The 19,331-nt window shown below is 47.0% G+C and overlaps 1 protein-coding gene across 1 annotated transcript in view; it reads right to left on the bottom strand.

Annotated features, from left to right (window-relative positions):
- Positions 1-19,331, bottom strand: part of LOC114239895 (cadherin-87A) — a 62,764-nt gene that overhangs the window by 16,541 nt on the left and 26,892 nt on the right. Inside the window, 13 exon segments of the mRNA XM_028170324.2 lie at positions 311-497; positions 1,141-1,328; positions 7,541-7,780; positions 8,456-8,653; positions 9,699-9,852; positions 10,487-10,722; positions 11,485-11,676; positions 12,346-12,469; positions 13,281-13,448; positions 14,406-14,555; positions 15,784-15,946; positions 16,448-16,500; positions 16,502-16,636. Of these exon segments, the coding sequence (XP_028026125.2) occupies positions 311-497; positions 1,141-1,328; positions 7,541-7,780; positions 8,456-8,653; positions 9,699-9,852; positions 10,487-10,722; positions 11,485-11,676; positions 12,346-12,469; positions 13,281-13,448; positions 14,406-14,555; positions 15,784-15,946; positions 16,448-16,500; positions 16,502-16,636 (2,188 nt within the window).

Here is a 19,331-nt window from a genome sequence, read left to right as displayed (position 1 = left end):
TATGCCTACAGGGATAATAACAAAAAAACTTCATATGTCAAAATAACAAGATCACCCCGTTATGGAGATTTTACGACTGAATTAGTGTTGCAGTAATCGGTGACCCTAATTGTTGGATCGAGGGTCGTGGGCTCGAATCTTACTTCGTGCAAACATTCGTCTGACGAACAGGTTTCCATGTTATTTGTCTGTACGTTATATACTGTGTATATCATTCTTTATACAGTTTCTGGGAGCCCATCTGGGGTGTGAACCCAGGCTAAGTAACCAAAACGATCTAGGCGCCTAAATACGCTTAAATTCTCCTCACCCGGTTCGCTCTGTTCAATGATCTTAAACTCCACTTTCCCGTTGACTCCTTCGTCCTTGTCCTCAGCTATGACCTGGAGTATGGCCGCCGGAGGGTCCAGCTGCAGATTCTCCGCGATTGTACTCTTGTAGACTTTCTGACTGAAGACCGGCGCATGATCATTTATGTCCAGCACTTTCACGTGCAACTGAAAAATTACTTTACGTTTTATTTACAGATTCATTTTTTTTATTGCTTTGATGGGTGGACGAGTTCACGGCCCACCTGTTGTAAAGTGGTTACCGAAGCCCATAGACATCTACAACGTAACTGCCGCCTCCTAACTTTGAGATATGAGTCCCCGTCCTTCAAACCGAAACGCATTACTGCTAAATTTCTAAATTTCTCTTTTTTTTTTCTTTGTTCACTCTCTATTTATATATGATTTTGATCGTGGGAACATGTTTGATTATTGTTTTAGCATTTTTTTTTAAATGACCCGGCAGACTTCGTAGTGCCTCAATCGATAAATAAAAGACCTAAACTCTTGTATAAAATAAACTTAAAACAAAAAAAAGGAATCCGTCCGACAGAGGACACATCAAAGGAAAAACAAAATTGGTATTTTTAATTATTTCTGAGAATTTTCATATTAATCTACCTTATAAACCTTCTCTGGACTTCCACGAATAATTCAAGACCAAAATTAGTCAATTCGGTCCAGCTGTTCTCGAGTTTTAGCGAGACTAACGAACAGCAATTCATTTTTATATATTAAATATTATGCTTCTTTTGTACTGTTGGTTGTTACCCAAATAAATAAATAGCATTGGAAGGTCATCAACACCCACCGGTACACTGGTACTTCTCTTCAGATGCTGAGGGGCGTTGTCAGAAGCTACCGCCCTCATCCATATCTCGGTGACGGCTTCGCGGTCGATGTCGGCGCCGGGAGCAATGGTCACCACCCCCGATATCGGATCGATGGTGAATAGAGACATGTCACCGGAGAGGCTGTACCGGACTTCACCGTACTCACCTGTGGGAAAAAAAATCATTAATCATGTTAAGATTCATTTTCCTATTTCCAATTTTATAGGTATTCATAACGCTTAGTAAGTTAAGTCTTCGATTTTATAATCAAAGGTCATTATTAATCGTCATTTAAGTCGTCGTGGCCAAAAGAATAAGACGTCCGGTGCATTCGTGTCGAGCGATACTCCGGTGTTCGAAACCCGCAGGCGGGTACCAATTTTTCTAATGAAATACGTACTAAGCAAATGTTCACGATTGACTTCCACAGTGAAGGAATCACATCGTGTAATAAAAATCAAACACTCAAATTATAATTTGCGTAATTACTGGTGGTAGGACCTCTTGCGAGTCCGCACGGGTAGGTAGCACCACCCCGCACAATTCTGCCGTGAAGCAATTTCGGTTTGAAGGGTGGGGCAGTCGTTGTAATGTAAAAACTGAGACCTTAGAACTCATATCTCAAGGTAAGAGGCGGCATCTCGTCCACATTCTCGCTCACGACTCGGTCGTGCGCGGACGTGCTTTCCGATCCGTGGCCCGCTTGCGAGCTGCGTCTCGGAGTCCATTTTTGTGCGCTAAAGTGTTGTAACCGCGAACCCATTTTTTTTTTTTTTTTTCGGGTAGAGGGCCGAACCTCCTACGAGGTCCCCGCGCAAAAGGGGCGCGCGGGGTATGTGAGACTCAACCCGTCGGGCCGCCCAGACGGTGCCGCTGGTGTCCCGGAATACCCCGCTGGACCAGAACCAGCCTGCCAGGTCGGGACGCGATACACCGTCGACCGGTCGCTCTATTCACTCCACGGCAGCGCGCTAGAGTGCTGGTAGCGCGCCGCGCGGCCTCACCCCCTCAGGTCGCCCCTTGACCTTCACCGGGGGGAGGCCGCCACCTACAGGGGCCGGGACGTACGGGCGTATTCCCGCCTCCGGCCCCCGGCTCGACGGCGACGGATCGGTGCGGAAAGGGAAGAGCTCTCCCTCTCTCGCTCCGCCGCCTCCTTCTGCGAGATGGTGGACTCGCAGAAGTCGAGCATCGCCTTCCAGGACGCGTCGCTGCCGAGCATCGTAGCCACGACGCGCGGCAGCGAGAGGTCCTCTCCTATGAACCGCGAGCCCACCCTTTACCAACTGTCTTTTTCAAGGCAAAACCAATCGCTACGATCAGGCTTCCTGTGGCACTATCACAGGCTAGCGATTTCCTAACCCTTCCCAAAACAACAGTCTTTTTCAAGACTAGACCCCCGCTCGCGATTCCGCCTGCTGTAGCATTATACAGCCCGAGCGGGTTCCTTTCCTTTTCCCCGCCGATTGCCGTTTTCACGGCATAGGCATTCCCCCCCCCCCCTTCTCCTTGCTGTCCTGCAGCACAGGGGGTTACAAATCCTATCCGGGGCCTCGCCTTTCGGCGAGTTCAACAAAAGTCCCGGGGCCGCCCCCCCCGGACAAGAAGATCGAAGAATGGCAGAAAGTGAAAGTGTCAGTGACATTGTCGGGTTCCTTCGGGATAGGTACCCGTCAATTAGGGCCGAGTATTTCGAGTTTAGGGCCTCTCGTGGCAATCCTTCCCCCCCCCCCGCGTCCGTCGCCGCGTATCTCAAACGTGCCTCGGAGGCACGCCGCGCGCCCCCCGCCGCCACGTCAAGTTCGAGCGCACGTTCTCACGATGCGGCTCACATAGCGCCTAACGCTACCCCCACCCCCGCGCCCGCGTCGACTACGTCATCGCGCGTTTCGTCCGTCGCGACCTCGATCGTTTCGAGTTCAGGCTCCGAATCGGAGATGGATTTCGAATCCGCGTCAAGCCCTCAGCCTGGAACTTCGGATGGGTTCCAAACCATAACGCGCGGTAAAAAGCGTATTCGCGCCGTGGAGTCCCGGAGCTCCACGACGAAGCAGACTAAATCCGCGACCGCCTCCCGCCCGCAGGTAATCGTGACACCGGAGTCGGACTCCGCTCGCCGTGTAACCCCACCGCCGCGTCCTAAACCCGCGCCCGCTCCTAAAGTAGCTGCTCCGCCCCTGCTGATTCTCCAGGAAAAAACTGCGTGGAACCGCGTTTCCCAGGCCCTTCAGGCAAATAAAATTAATTATACCCATGCGCGTAACGTCGCGCATGGGATTCAGATAAAGGTCGCAACGCCGGGCGACCATAGGGCCCTCTCTTCATACCTCCGAAAGGAGAACATAGGTTTTCACACCTATGCTCTTCAGGAGGACCGCGAGCTCCGCGTAGTAATACGCGGAGTGCCAAAAGAGCTAGATATCGAGTACATTAAGGAGGATCTGACCGCTCAGTCCCTCCCGCTAGTTAGTGTGCACCGGATGCACAGTGGGCGGGGCAAGCAGCCCTACAACATGATTCTAGTAGCGCTAGAACCCACCCCGGAGGCCAAAAAGAAGATCGCATGTCTCGCGACAATCTGCGGCCTATCCGGGATCTCAATCGAAGCCCCCCATAAGCGTGGCACTCCCGGGCAGTGCTACAGATGCCAGCTCTATGGCCACTCGGCGCGTAATTGCCACGCGCGTCCCCGCTGCGTGAAGTGCCTCGGCGATCACGCTACGTTAGATTGCGTTAGAGATAGGGAAACCGCGACCGAACCTCCAAGCTGTGTCCTATGCCTTAAGCAAGGGCACCCCGCGAACTACCGTGGATGTCCTAGGGCTCCGCGAAAACGTCCAACCCACCCAGCTCCGCGAACCGTCGGCCCAAAGACTTCGGCACCTTCAGTGCCAAAACCCGCCTTCGTGCCGGCTGCAGTTCCCACGGTATCGGCGTGGAAAAAGCCGATGCCGTATACGAAGGCGGGAACGGAAACCGCACCCCCGCCCCCGCTCGTGACACGCCCCGCGCCCCAGCCCCTGCTCGCACCTCGCCCCGCGCCCGCGTTCCGTCCCCCGCAACCCTCTGCCGTCAACGACGTGCTCGTGCGCGACTTCGTCACCGCTGTTAACTTCGACCGTCTGCGATCGTTCGCAGACGCGATACGTAGGTCGGTAACCCCCGAACAGAGACTCGCGGCCGCGTTCGATCACATGGACGTATACGAGTCCGTGTCCCGCACTTTATAAAAATCTTTACCGGTAATCAATGGCGCAAAAAGGTAGAGAAAAACCAGAGAAAAACCGCGGCAACGCGATCAAATTTTCGAATTCCTCCGCGACAATCTTGTAGACATTTTGTTAGTGCAAGAGACCTGTCTGAAGCCCTCGCGTCGTGACCCGAAAGTCGCGAATTACGTCATGGTTAGGAATGACAGACTCACCGCCTCCAAAGGCGGGACTGCCATTTACTATAGGCGGGCCCTGCACGTTGTCCCTCTCGATACTCCCTCGCTCTCACATATCGAGGCGTCAGTGTGCCGTATCTCGCTGACGGGACACCAGCCGATCGTCATCGCATTCGTTTATCTCCCCCCGGACAAGCCCCTTCTGAGCAGTGACATCGAGTCACTGTTCGGCATGGGAGACTCCGTCATCCTGGCAGGCGATTTAAATTGCCACCACACTAGGTGGAACTGCCATCGTACAAACGTTAACGGTAGGCGTCTCGACGCGTTTATAGACGACCTCACCTTTGAAGTAGTCGGTCCCCCAACTCCAACATGTTATCCGTATAACATTGCGCTCCGTCCGAGCACTATAGACCTGGCATTGCTTAGGAACGTAATTCTGCGCTTGCGCTCCATCGAAGCACTGTCAGAGCTCGACTCAGACCACCGACCTGTCGTTATGCAGCTCGGTCGCCCTCACAACCCAGTCACTGTTACGAGGACCATGGTGGATTGGAATAAGCTGGGCACGTGCCTAGCCGAAGCCGCTCCGCCAATCCTCCCTTACGGCCCGGATTCGAATCTATCCCCCGAGGACACCGTCGAATCCATAAACATCATTACCGATCACATCTCTTCCGCGATCATTAGATCTTCAAAAGAAGTCGATGTGGAGGACAGCTTCCACCGCATCAGACTGTCCCCCGATCTTAGGAATCTCTTAAGAGTTAGGAACGCGGCAATCCGGGCCTACGATCGTCTTCCCACGCATTCAAACCGGATTAGGATGCGTCGTCTACAACGCGAAGTCCACTCCCGCTTAAGCGACGCGCGTAACGATAATTGGCATAGCTATTTAGAACAACTCGCGCCCTCCCACCAAGCATACTGGCGACTAGCTAGGACTCTCAAATCCGAAACTACCGCTACTATGCCTCCCCTCGTACGCCCTTCAGGCCAACCACCGGCATTCGATGACGATGACAAGGCTGAGCTGCTGGCCGATGCACTGCAAGAGCAGTGCACCACCAGCACTCAACACGCGGACCCCGAACACACCGAGTTAGTCGACAGGGAGGTCGAGCGCAGAGCTTCCCTGCCGCCCTCGGACGCGTTACCCCCCATTACCACTGACGAAGTTAGACACGCGATCCACAACCTCCAACCTAGAAGGCACCCGGCTCCGACGGCATCCGCAACCGCGCGCTAAAACTCTTGCCAGTCCAACTGATAGCAATGTTGGCTACAATTTTAAATGCCGCTATGACGCACTGCATCTTTCCCGCGGTGTGGAAAGAAGCGGACGTTATCGGTATACATAAGCCGGGCAAACCGACAAACGAAACTTCTAGTTACCGTCCGATTAGTCTCCTCCCGACGATAGGAAAAATTTACGAACGGCTCCTTAGGAAACGCCTATGGGATTTTGTTACCGCGAACAAAATTCTCATAGACGAACAGTTCGGATTCCGCTCTAAACACTCGTGCATACAACAAGTGCACCGCCTCACGGAGCACATTCTGATAGGACTAAATAGGCGTAAACAAATCCCGACCGGCGCCCTCTTCTTCGACATCGCGAAGGCGTTCAACAAAGTCTGGCACAACGGTTTAATTTACAAACTGTACAACATGGGAGTGCCAGACAGACTCGTGCTCATCATACGAGACTTCTTGTCGAACCGTTCGTTTCGATATCGAGTAGAGGGAACTCGTTCTCGTCCCCGTCAACTGACCGCTGGAGTCCCGCAAGGCTCAGCGCTCTCCCCGTTATTATTTAGTTTGTATATCAATGATATACCCCGGTCTCCGGAGACCCATCTAGCGCTCTTCGCCGATGACACGGCTATCTACTACTCGTGTAGGAAGATGTCGCTGCTTCATCGGCGACTCCAGATCGCAGTAGCCACCATGGGACAGTGGTTCCGGAAGTGGCGAATTGACATCAACCCCACGAAAAGCGCAGCGGTGCTATTCAAAAGGGGTCGCCCTCCGAACATCACTTCGAGCATCCCACTCCGTAGTAGGCGCGCAAACACCTCCGCCGTTAGTCCCATCACTCTCTTTGGCCAGCCCATACCGTGGGTCTCGAAGGTCAAATATCTAGGCGTCACCCTCGACAGAGGGATGACATTCCGTCCCCATATAAAAACGGTACGCGACCGCGCCGCGTTTATTCTAGGACGACTCTATCCAATGCTTTGTAGTCGAAGCAAACTGTCCCTTCGCAATAAGGTAACTCTCTACAAAACTTGTATACGCCCCGTCATGACGTATGCAAGCGTAGTGTTCGCTCACGCAGCCCGCACCCACTTGAAATCCCTTCAGGTTATTCAATCACGATTCTGCAGGATAGCCGTCGGAGCGCCTTGGTTCCTTAGGAACGTGGATCTCCACGATGACCTGGAGCTCGACTCATTTAGTAAGTATCTACAGTCGGCATCGCTGCGCCATTTTGAAAAGGCGGCACGACATGAGAACCCTCTCATCGTAGCCGCTGGAAATTACATACCCGACCCAGTAGACCGAATGGTAAACCGTCGACGTCGCCCAAAGCACGTCATTACGGATCCTCCTGATCCATTAACGGTGCTTTTAGGCACCACAAGCACCGGTCACCGTCCTCGTCGAACCCGTCGCTTGCGACGAAGGGCTCGACGAGCGAACTAACCTATAGACACAGCCCACTGAGTTTCTCGCCGGATCTTCTCAGTGGGTCGCGTTTCCGATCCGGTGGTAGATTCTGCGAAGCACTGCTCTTGCTAGGGTCAGTGTTAGCAACTCTCCGGTTGAGCCCCTCGAGCTCACCTACTAACGTTAGGGCGAAGCTGAAATAGCCTCTCAAGGCTATCAGCATAGGTAGGAAAAAAAAAAAAAAATCTCGTCCACACACTTAAGCAATAAAAAAAATGCAAATCGTCATGTTACTAACGCTCCTCCGTACTAACCCTCATCTTTATCGGAGGCGTGAACTGTCACGACTTCGGTACCGGCCTCAGAATGCTCCAGAACTTCAGCTTCGTACCCCTCAGTGTCGAACAGTGGGTCTTCGTCGTTGGCGTTAAGTATTTCCACGGTGACGCCGGCCGTAGTGGTCAGCTGCGGCACCCCAGAGTCGAACGCTATCAGCGTGAAGTTAATGCTGTGGACCTTCTCGTAGTCTATCTTCTGGGTCGACTTCACTAGCCCTGTTAAGGAATTACCAGAAATTACTTAACATTTTTTTTAAGGGATTTTATGACCTGGTAACTAAGACCTTTAGGTCATGTCTTATTTTAATTTATATTCTTATTTTTATGAAAAATGATAGTATGGAGTGAAATGAAATGAAGATGATTAATTTGAGACATTACTCAACTGGGATGAAATTAAATGAAATGATATGGGATGAAATATAATCTCAGTAAAATGGTGGTCATTTACTGAGATTTTTTCAGTGGACTTTTCGGAGGATCCCGAGAAGTTACGTCCAGCGGCTTTGTTTCATTTACCACATTTGTGCACTTTCACAGATATTAAACAGTTAATAAACCACCGTTATTACACATTTAAACCTGAAGAAACACTAAATTGACAAAATAAAACAAATCATACAACTTCACTCCTCGCGTTCCCGCCAAAAAGTCTCAATTACTTAATAAATGTGTACATATAGATTAAAAAAATAAGGAACTAATTAAAACTTGAACTTGTATTGTGTTTTTTTTTTTTGTGAACCATCTTAAAATGTCTTCTAATTTATTTTAAAAACACTTTTTTATTTCGCGATATTTACGTCGGCGTTTTCTTTATTAAAAATATAAAATAAATTGTGATTCCAAACTTTTTGGACGGTAGTGTATATAGATTACTATAGAGTTTACCTGTACGATTGTCGATCTCGAAATAGGGGTTCGGTGGGTGGATGATGATCGCAGAAATTGGAGTTTCACGATCGGTAGCCGTGAACGTCTCGAGCACTGTGCCCACGGGCTGCTCCTCCACCATGCTTTGCAAATACGACGGCTGGGAGAACACCGGAGCGTAACGATTTACATCCACTATGGTTATTATTAATTCCCCTGTTGGATATAATAAAGTAATGTCTTTAAGTTAGGACTTTTGTGTTTGATAGTACTCTGACTTGGCAGTCAGACGTGGCTTTAGACTGGGCGCATATTTTAGGTCCAAGATACCAAAGGTCCAGACGATGGCTCCACACAAAGTTCATCGAAGGTTTACGTGACAGATAGCCCATTTTTTTATTGCCTTTGTAGGCAGACGAGCATACGGCCCACCTGATGGTAAGTGGTCACCGTCGCTCAAGGACGTCAGCAATGCCAGGGGCAGAGCCAAGCCGCTGCCTACCATTAAGTACTCTCCGCAAGCCTCGTTTGAAGAAGGACATGTCATAGCGCTCGGAAAACACCGTGGAGGGGAGTTCATTCCAAAGTCGGATGGTGTGTGGCAAAAAAGATCTTTGGAAACGCACTGTCGATGATCACACCCAGACCAGATGGGATGCAATATACCACTAACTGGTCACTCTTTCATATAGCTCTGCTAGAGTGAGCTAGCACTCCCAGCGGCCCCTAATACACCCGCCGCTTCGAATTTAATCACATGAGTAGGCCGCATACGGTACACCCGATGATTAGAATGCCTGCATGGCGTTAAGTTCGCTATTTACTGGTGGTAGGACCTCTTGTGAGCCCGCGCGGGTGGGTACGACCACCCTACCTATTTCTGCCGTGAAGCAGTAATGCGTTTCGGTTTGAAGGGCGGGGCAGCCGTTGCAACTATACTTAAGACCTTAGAACTTTATCTCAAGGTCGGTGGCGCATTTACGTTTTGGATGTCTATGGGCTCCAGTAACCACTGAACACCAGGTGGGCTGTGAGCTCGTCCACCCATCTAAGCAATAAAAAAATATATATTGTACAATGTTTTTGTGCTAATAAGAATTTTCAATCAATAGTAGTCACAGTCGCTCATATTGATTATACTGGAGCCAGCAGACACTCCATCACTAAGGATTACCTTCATTTTTGGGGGAAGACGTGACATAGCGCTCTGAAAGAACCGTAGAGATATCTAGACGTTTATACAATCGACTGTATTGCGTACCGTCAGCTTGTTGTAACGCGGGAGCAGAAGTATCCGTGACCCTGACCGGGAGGCTGAGCACGGCCGCCCTGGACCGGTCCAGCTTCTGTGCCACCACCACTGTGCCGTTCGGTAATACTGACATCCATTGATCGAATATTCCTTCTTCAGATACCTGGTAAATATATGGTTATAGTTGAATTAATGAGTCCGCATTGAGCATTCCAGTGTGAAAGACAATATTTGTAAGAGGGGAGTGAGCGAAGAAATGGTATACGATAGAGGAGTATGGAAGGAGAAAACATGTTGCGCCGACCCCAGGTGAATAGGAGAAGGGCAGGATAATGATGATTAAGCATTGTGAGGGTGTGTGATAAACAAAATAATAGGCAACCAATAATAAAACCAATAAGGGATCTTTCTATATCCCTATATTCCTACCTAATCATTGGCATACAGGGCAATTCCAGCTACTCACAGTATGGTAGGGAGCTCACGGGTTAAAATAGAGACAGTTTGCCAACACTAGCCTTACCAAGAGCCGCTTCGCTGAATCTACTATCCGATCGGAACGACATAGAAATTATTTTTTTAGTCAGTCAGTAATCGGAACTACTCGAAGCGAAACAGCGATCGGATCACATGAAGCGAAGCGGAACAAGCGAACTGAGAGTTTTAAAGTGTTTGTGAAGTGTTTAAATGTTGAATACAGTGTTTAGTTGTAAATCGATAGAATTTTATCTTATCCCGAACTAACAGTAATTTTGTGCCATAGGTATTTCAAATTTATCTAATGTATGTCATCTCACCTCTTTACCGTTTTTATCGACTGCCTTGATCATTCTGTCGGCGGCCAGTTCGTAGAGGAGGCGGTCGACGTCCTCGATCTCAGGGTCGAATGCCGTCAGGTCGTGCACCCTGGCGCCGGGGCCCGCGTCCGCCGACACCTCCGCCCTCTGCACGGGCGGCGCGAACTGCGGCTTCTTGTCGTTAACGTTCACGACGTGCACCAGCAGCTCAGTGGTCCCGGTCAAGCTCGGTACGCCTGTTTGGGGGACGACAATTTATCGCATCAACAATATACGCGTGGCTTCACTCGTAACATATCGACGCTTGAAAGGCAAACGTGACTAAGCGACAATAACTGCTTTGTACATAAATGATAGGCAATAACCATATTCGATGCGCAAAAAATATATATTTCTAGGTCTATTAAAATCATTTCAATCCTACAGCTAGATTCGTTCAAATAGATTTTTTTTCAGGTATTTCAACTTTAAATTAGTCTACTGTAAAGTTCACGCATTGTCGCTTAGTCACGTTTGCCTTTCAAGCGTCGATATAGATTTCATATCAATGCGACCTATGGTTCAAAAGAAAATAATCACTAAAATCAGCGTCATCTATCCGGCACTACCGTAACTATGTTTGTCAGGGTGTTATTGTCACATTTCCTGGTATATGGGTACAAAGTTTCATTCGAGCTAACGGTTCTTAAATTTTTATCGAACTAACAAACACACATAGACTTTCTTTTATCTAAATAGATAAGTTACCATCGATCTCTTCCGTAGAACATTCTGAATGTTATTTAAGATCAATAGACGGTAGTTTTAAATTCCATAATGTTTCACTTCTTTCAATTTTACTTCTGCTTCGTGGTGGAATTCATTCTTGGACAAGCATTAGTATATTTTTTTAATTGGTTTTTAACACTACCCCTTATTTGAGGAACACGTGATGTGAACATATACCAGGCTGGTTGTAAATTAGAATGTCAGTGCCCGTGGTCATCAAGAGCCCTTACCGAGATCAGTGGCGGTGATCTGGATCGAGTATGTGTTCCTCTTGTCGTAGTCCAGACCGGACGCGACCGTCACTACGCCGGTGACATTGTCAATGGCAAAAGCGTCCAGTGCTCCCTTCTGTATGGCATATTTGATCTCAGCGTTAATCCCCGTATCCAAGTCCGTGGCACGCACCGCAGCGACCTCCGTACCTGATGGGAAATATGCCTCAATTTACAGAAAGCAGATGCGATGTTGCTAATCACTTCTCAGTGGGTCGCGTTTCCGATCCGCTAGTAGATCCTGCGAAGCACGGCTCTTGCTAGGGTTCGTGTTAGCAACGTCGTCAGGTTTGAGCCCCGTGAACTCACCTACTAGTTAAGGTTACGCTGAAAAAGCTAATCAGTCTATATAGTATTGACATATTTTAAGACAAAATATGTTGATGATTTAATTAATTAAAGTCGTTAGTGGTGTTTGACTTTTGTCTTGTGAGTCCGCACGGGTAGGTACCACCACTCTGCCTATTTCTGCCGTGAAGCAGCAATGCGTTTCGGTTTGAAGGGTGGGGCAACCGTTGTAAATATACTGAGAACTTACAACTCATGTCTTAAGGTAGGTGGCAGCATTTACGTTGTAGATGTCTAAAGGCTCCAGTAACCACTACACACCAGGTGGGCTGTGAGCTCGTCCACCTATCTAAGCAATAAAAAAATAAAAAAAGATGTAAGTTCTAAGGTCTCAGTATAGTTACAACGGCTGCCCCGTTCTTCAAACCGAACCGCATTACTGCTTCACGGTAGAAATAGGCAGGGTGGTGGTACCTACCCGTGCGGATTCACAAGAGGTTCTACCAACAGTAAAAACCAGGTCTCACAAACCTATAGGTGCATCTTCGAAGATATTAGCGTCATATTTGTGGGTGTCGAACTCAGGCGCGTGGTTGTTCACGTCGCGAATAGAAATCTCCACTTTACAGGTTGCATTGTGAACGCCATCTGTGCCCTGGAAAACAAAAAAAAAATAACGTTTTTTTTTTAGTATGGCAATTGTTTTCTTGTGACGCCATTGTGCCAGTGTCAATTTTATAAAAATCTTCAATTGATATCTCAGGACACCAATAAAGTATCAGGGAGAAATCAGTTGTATATAATAAAAAATCTAAAGGCACTAATAATTAATTTGTTCTGTGTTAAAATGAAAGTCTAAAAATACTTTTTAATCTAAACTTAACTGTACAGTAATTTTAACAGTAATTATAACATAGTAGTGGTCCGTCAGTGGTCGAAGTTTAAATTATAAGTTTTTAATTTTTTAGGCTTGGGGAGGCCTATGTCCACTAGCGGACGTCTGCGGGCTGATAAGAATAAGAAGAAATAAGTTTGAACATTATTATGGTTCTGTTGTCAAAGACTACGAGTATTTATTACACTTCTAATCATAGATTTCGCTAAGACTACACGATTGACAAATTTTTTTTTAAGACAAACAATATTAACCTATTCTCATTTTGCCCACAGACTTTAAACAATAACAAAAGTTTGGCAATAAACACATAAGTATATATAATTATGTGTTGTGTCAAATACATGGTAGTTTAAGTAATGTTTTATTATTGATTTAATGTATTTTAATGCATAGTTAAAAAAAAATAACATTCTGCACTCTACTATATTATCTATATGTGTGGGAATTTTCATACTCCTCAGTCCGCGCAAAGTTTTTACTTCATGTATTAATATATAGACAAGTAATTTCAATCATATTTTAAATTAATTATAAATTTAAAGTCTAGACACATTCTAGCAATACTGACCAATACAGTGAGTATTATCTTGTTGGAGTCATCCACCGCTGCCACTCTCCCGGACTCTGGGTTGACTGTGATCTTCCCGGTGACTGGATCGATCCAGAACGGATGCGTCGTCGGACCCACGATAGAGTAGCGTATGTCTGATGACACGTCGACATCGCGGGCTAGAACCTGTCGAATATACACGACTCAGGTATAAATAGATATCTTTCCTACCTAAGCTGGTAGCCTTGAGAGACTATACCAGCATAACCGAGCGAAAAGGTAAGCACACGGGGCTCAAACCTGATGAGGTTGCTAACACTAGCCCTAGTAAGACCAGTGCTTCGCAGAATCTACCACCGGATCGGAAATGCGGCCCACTGAGAAGATCTGGCGAGAAACTCAGTGGGCTGTGTCACTTGGGGTTAATTCGGGGTTCACATGGGTTAATTCACTCGACGAGCCCTTCGTCGCAAGCGACGGGTTCGGCGACGACGGTGATCGGTGCTTGGGGTACCTAAAAGCACCGATAGTGGATCGGGAGGATCTGAAATGACGTGTATAAATAGGTAAATATTATTATACTAAGCTAATTACCAGTTCTTACTTTAACCGATTCATTCCTTTAGCAGGTCACCTGTCCAACTTATCCACGCTGCACTTTCCGGTATATTTTTTTAATTTCTTTAATAAGTACAACCAAAAATATAATAAGACGACTTTGGGCCAGGTGAAAAAAAAAACGAAAGTTTGAGCGATGCTTTTCCAAAAGTGAGAAAGCTGAGTAGCATACATTAGGAGAGACCTAATTCTAGCAGTGGACAACATATGTACGTTGTTTATGTATGTATGTGTATATATGTATTTTTTATGTATGAATGTGTGTTTATATAGATTTCAATCGATAGGTACACTGCATGAAATTCGTTTCCAGATGATTTTTGTTAACCTGATGGTTATCCGGAAGAGATTGCTTTTAACGATAAGATCGAATTCTACTCTTTTTTGTATTTAATGTTTCGCATTGTAATTCATTTTGTGTATAATAAAGAATCTCTCTCTCTTTCTCTCTATCTTTCTCTCTCCTTTTCTGTACTGTCCCAATTGGCAGCCCTATTACGGGCATTTTTCGCTACCGCCACATACCTGTAGTTCTGGTTCGAATTTGACAGCGTCCTCATCAATGGACGCCTTGTAGACCGGCGTCACAAATACAGGTGCATTGTCGTTCGCATCAATTAATGATATCTGAAGCGAGACCACTGTCATTTGACCGTTGCCGTAATCATCAGTCGCCTGAGGAATGCAAGAAATATGTTAGAAGGTCTATGACTGACTCGGTGGTGCTGTAGTTAGCGCCCTGACTGTCGCGCCGAGGGTCGTGGGTTCGATTCTCACATCGGGCAAACATTGTGTGATGAACAGATTTGATGATTGCTCTTTGTCTGGGTGTTTATTATCTATATATGTATGTATATATTTAAACGTTTTAAGTATATTTATCATTCCTTGGTACGCATAGCACAGGGACTCCTAAATTAGGGCCGGGTGACCGTGCGTGATTTGTTTCCAATTGTTTATTATTAAGTATCCGGCTCAAACCGAATAAAACCCGGATACTACCGTCCTCTCTGGTTTTTATCATATTCGCGTTGTAGTGACTATGGACCCACATCAGGTAGATCGCGAACTGTTCTTTCCATCTAATGCAATTAAAATGAATATGTAAATTGGGACTATTGAACTCCCAAACAAAACCATGCCCCTGGTGGACTATCTTCCCTATGTGTCTACGGTGTCGGGGCGTGCAAACTCTTTGACAGGACAAGACCTACAACGACTAGACATATACTAAGACAGAAACTTGACAGGGATTCGAAAAGAAACAAAAGAAAAGAAATGGAACGAGGGCGGACGTGGCTGGCGTCAGGCAATCAATATCTTCGATGCCTTCCTAAAAGACGTACAAAAACTAGACAACCAATAAATAATAGTTTAAAAAAACTAACAAAATACGCTTTTATAGAAAATCCAACTAAAAAATAGAAAATAAATTTTTATAAATTTTAATTAAAAATAGTGTAAGAAAACATGATTTTATTGTAAAAAAGCGTGGGGTGCTCTTCAGGATATTATCAGAATAATCCTTCTACTCATTTCTGTTCGTAAAATATTTATAACTACTGATACCATGCACCTCACGCTTTTTTTTACAATAAAATCATTTTTTCTTACACTATTTTTAATTAAATTTTTTTTAAATTATTTTCTATTTTTAATTGAATCTCTATTTTTTCATTATTTTTTTTCAATTTTTTTTTTTTTTTTAGTATTGAATTATCATTGTTCCTTAATAAGTATACCAAATTTCGAGTTAATCCGACGTTTTGAAGGGGGTCAAAATCATGTTCAAAGATTCCGTTACAAACATACATACGTCTGAAGCTAATAAAAGCGTATTAAAAACGAACCGACCGTTCACACGGTTTATAAAACTATTCCGTTTCGCATGCTAGAACCTCACCTTATATTGCAGGAAATAGTCCTTTCTGCTCTCGTAGTCCAGGCACGGCGGTTGTCCAGGAGTAGCGCATGCCGCGACGCTGATCACACCAGATCTCTTGTCGACGTCAAACAGCTCCGCCCCGTTACCGGAGAGCTCATACACAATACCTTCCGTACCGAACCTAAGATATAAAAGTTGAATTAACTGTGAATTAAGTGTGATTAGTGCAAGTTTTTTAACGTTCTCGATAGCGTAAAAGTTAACTCGAATTTGTATGAAGTTACGTTTGCCTACGTTTGCCGCTACGTGCGCTGTTCTAACTGCATACAAATTTGACTTAACTTTTACGGTATCGACAACGTTCAAAAATACGCACTAAGCACACAGAGCATGATATTGTGCACCTTTCAAATCTTTAGGGGCAATTATTTATTTCAATCACAAATATGTATTTCTCTTAAAAACACTATTGCGAATATACTTAGTAACATTATGAATACACAAGAAAAAATTTCTGTTGTCATTGTCACGTCCAAACCAAGAAATTGAGGAAATTCGGTATATAAATCATTTCCTTCGCGCTGAAAACTCACTACAATATCTTTGCAACGCAATGTCACGATAGACCTAAAATTCTTGATGTCCAAAAGAGTATATTGTGTTATTTTAAGAGCAGTCTTACCTTCCCGTATCCCGGTCGGTGGCACGCGAGGCAATGAGGCGGGTGCCGGGGGGGCGAAGTCTCCGATAAGGACCGCACCACGGGCTCCTCCGCGAATTGCGGCGCATTGTCATTGACGTCTGTCACTGTCACCGTCACGCTTGCCCGTGATGACAGCTTCGGGGTCGTGTGCAGCTCTTCTGCTATCACCTAGCATGAGAACAGTGTTCGAATAGAAGGTTCGAGAATGAGCTACGAGAATGAGAGACCGAATTGACCTTCAACGCCACAAAAGGACTTGAAGATTAACAAAACTATTTTTCGTATAAAATTTAACGTTATTGTCAAAAATGTGCAAGATGTAATGAAACTGTCTAGAAATGAATGTATATTATTATAAAACCATTAAATAATTTTCGTAGAGTGTTAGTTTATTGACAAATGTTCATTGTGGATTTACGACTTACCAGACCATAAACGGTGTTTTCATTATATATTTTTTTTTTTTTATTTTTTTTTTTTTTTTTTATTGCCTTTGTAGGCAGACGGGCATACGGCCCACCTGATGGTGAGTGGTTACCGTCGCCCATGGACTTCAGCAATGCAAGGGGCAGAGCCAAGCCGCTGCCTACCGCTTAATACTCTCCACAAGCCTCGTTTGAAGAAGGACATGTCATAGCGCTCGGGAAACACCGTGGAGGGGAGCTCATTCCATAGCCGGATGGTACGTGGCAAAAAAGATCTCTGGAAACGCACTGTGGATGACCGCAGCGGCTCCAGGTAGTATGGATGAACTCTACTCCGGTGGCGGGCGGTGCGATGGTAAAAACGAGATGCTGGTATCATCTCGAACAATTCCTCAGAGCACTCCCCATGGAACATACGGTATAAAATACAAAGGGAACCGAAGTCCCTCCGCAGACCCAGAGGCTCCAAACGATCCGAGAGAATGGGATTATCGACAATCCGAACGGCCCTCCTCTGTATGGAGTCAAATGGAAGAAGCTGGTATTTGGGAGCCCCGGCCCAGAGATGGGAGCAGTACTCCATGCGAGGCCGGACTTGTGCTTTATAAAGCAAAAGTCTTTGTCCAGGCGTGAAGCACCGCTTCGCTCTGTTGAGGACTCCCAGCATTTTGGACGCCAACTTGGCTTTGCCTTCCAAATGACTCCGAAACTGGACATCGCTCGAAATGTCGACCCCAAGTATCCCGATACTCTCGGAAGGTTGCAGGGATACTCCTTGGAATTGCGGCGCCATGACAAAGGGGTCCTTCTTCGCAGTGAACGCGCAAACTTGTGTCTTTATCGGGTTGAATTGAACCAAGTTCAATTCACCCCATTCGGAGACTCGCCCCAGAGAGTTCTCCACTTCAGACACAAGTTTTGATCGTCTCTCTTGCACCGCGCTCCGAGAAAGACTCTGATGGCCGATATATCGCGCATCCCCCGTGCTGTCATCCGCATAGCAATGCATGCCATCAATAGACAGCATGTCATTGATATACAGGATGAAAAGCGTGGGGGAGAGCACCGAACCCTGTGGAACGCCAGCGTTAATGGTCATGGTATCAGAACAGTCACCGTCTACAACGACCGTGATGCTCCGCCCATCCAAAAAGCTAGCGATCCACTTGCAGAGACCCTCTGGGATTCCGTAAGATGGTAGCTTCGATAGAAGTGCCCTATGCCAGACCCTGTCGAAGGCCTTCGCGATATCAAGGCTCACAGCAAGAGCCTCGCCCTTGCTCTCCAAGGCTTCAGCCCACCTGTGAGTAAGGTATACAAGAAGATCACCAGCTGAGCGACCGTGACGGAAACCGTACTGTCGGTCACTGATCAGCTGGCGATCCTCAAGATACTTCAGGAGTTGTGTATTTATTATTCGCTCCATCACCTTGGAAAGCAAGGAAGTTATCGCGATAGGCCTGTAGCTCGATGGGTCCGACCGGTCACCCTTCTTGGGGATAGGGTGGACGTGGGCGGTCTTCCATGAAGACGGAACCCTGTTAGTGCAATAAGAGAGGCGATACAAACGCGTTAGCGCAGGTGTCAGCTCAGGGGCGCACGTTTTCAAAACCACTGCGGGGATGCCGTCTGGCCCACTCGACTTATGGACGTCCAGGAGTCGGAGCTCCCGCCTGACTGCACACTGTGTGAAGCAGATATCCGGCAGGGAGCTATCACACCGGGGGATGTTCGGTGGTGTGGCACCCCCGTCGTCCACAGTCGAGTTCGAGGCGAAGAGTTTGACCAGAAGGTCAGCCTTCTCTTTCGCGCTGTGGGCCAGATTGTCATCGGACTTGCGCAGTGGTGGGAGACTTGACCTGCAAAAGTTTCCTTCTGCAGCTTTGGCGAGCGACCAAAAAGCACGGCTCCCGGAGGGATAGCTCTTCAATCGCTCGCCAACTCTAGCGACGTGCTCCGACTTTGCCTTGGCAATCACCTTCTTGTAGGACCTGGAAGCGGCGTTATATTTCCGCCTTTCCCCTGAGATGTTAGGATCCCGACGTCTCCTGGCATTATCCCATGCCACGTATGCGGACCGCTTGAGGTGTGCAGCATCCCTGCTGGCATTGTTATACCAGGGTCTGCTGCGACCCCCAACGGGCACTTTAGAGGAGGGAATAAACAATTCCATCCCCTGGAGCACCACGTCTTTAAGACGGTCCGCACAGACGTCAGGATCAGCAGAGGAAAAGCAGAACCGCCCCCATGGGTAGGATGCGTAAAATTCACGCAATCCATCCCAATCTGCTGACATATACCGCCAAACTCTTCGATACCCGGTCGTCGTTCGACGATCAGGACGAGAGAGTGGTACGGCAGCACGAATAAGGCAGTGATCAGACGATCCAAGCGGAGCGTCGACCACCACACTGTATCCGGCCGGATCTGTGGTCAGC

Source organism: Bombyx mandarina, chromosome 06 (assembly GCF_030267445.1).
Source record: "Bombyx mandarina strain Sakado chromosome 06, ASM3026744v2".
Taxonomy (NCBI): Eukaryota; Metazoa; Arthropoda; class Insecta; order Lepidoptera; family Bombycidae; genus Bombyx; species Bombyx mandarina.
The sequence above is the reverse complement of the archived record's forward strand: the minus strand, read 5'-3'. Positions and strand labels throughout refer to the sequence as shown.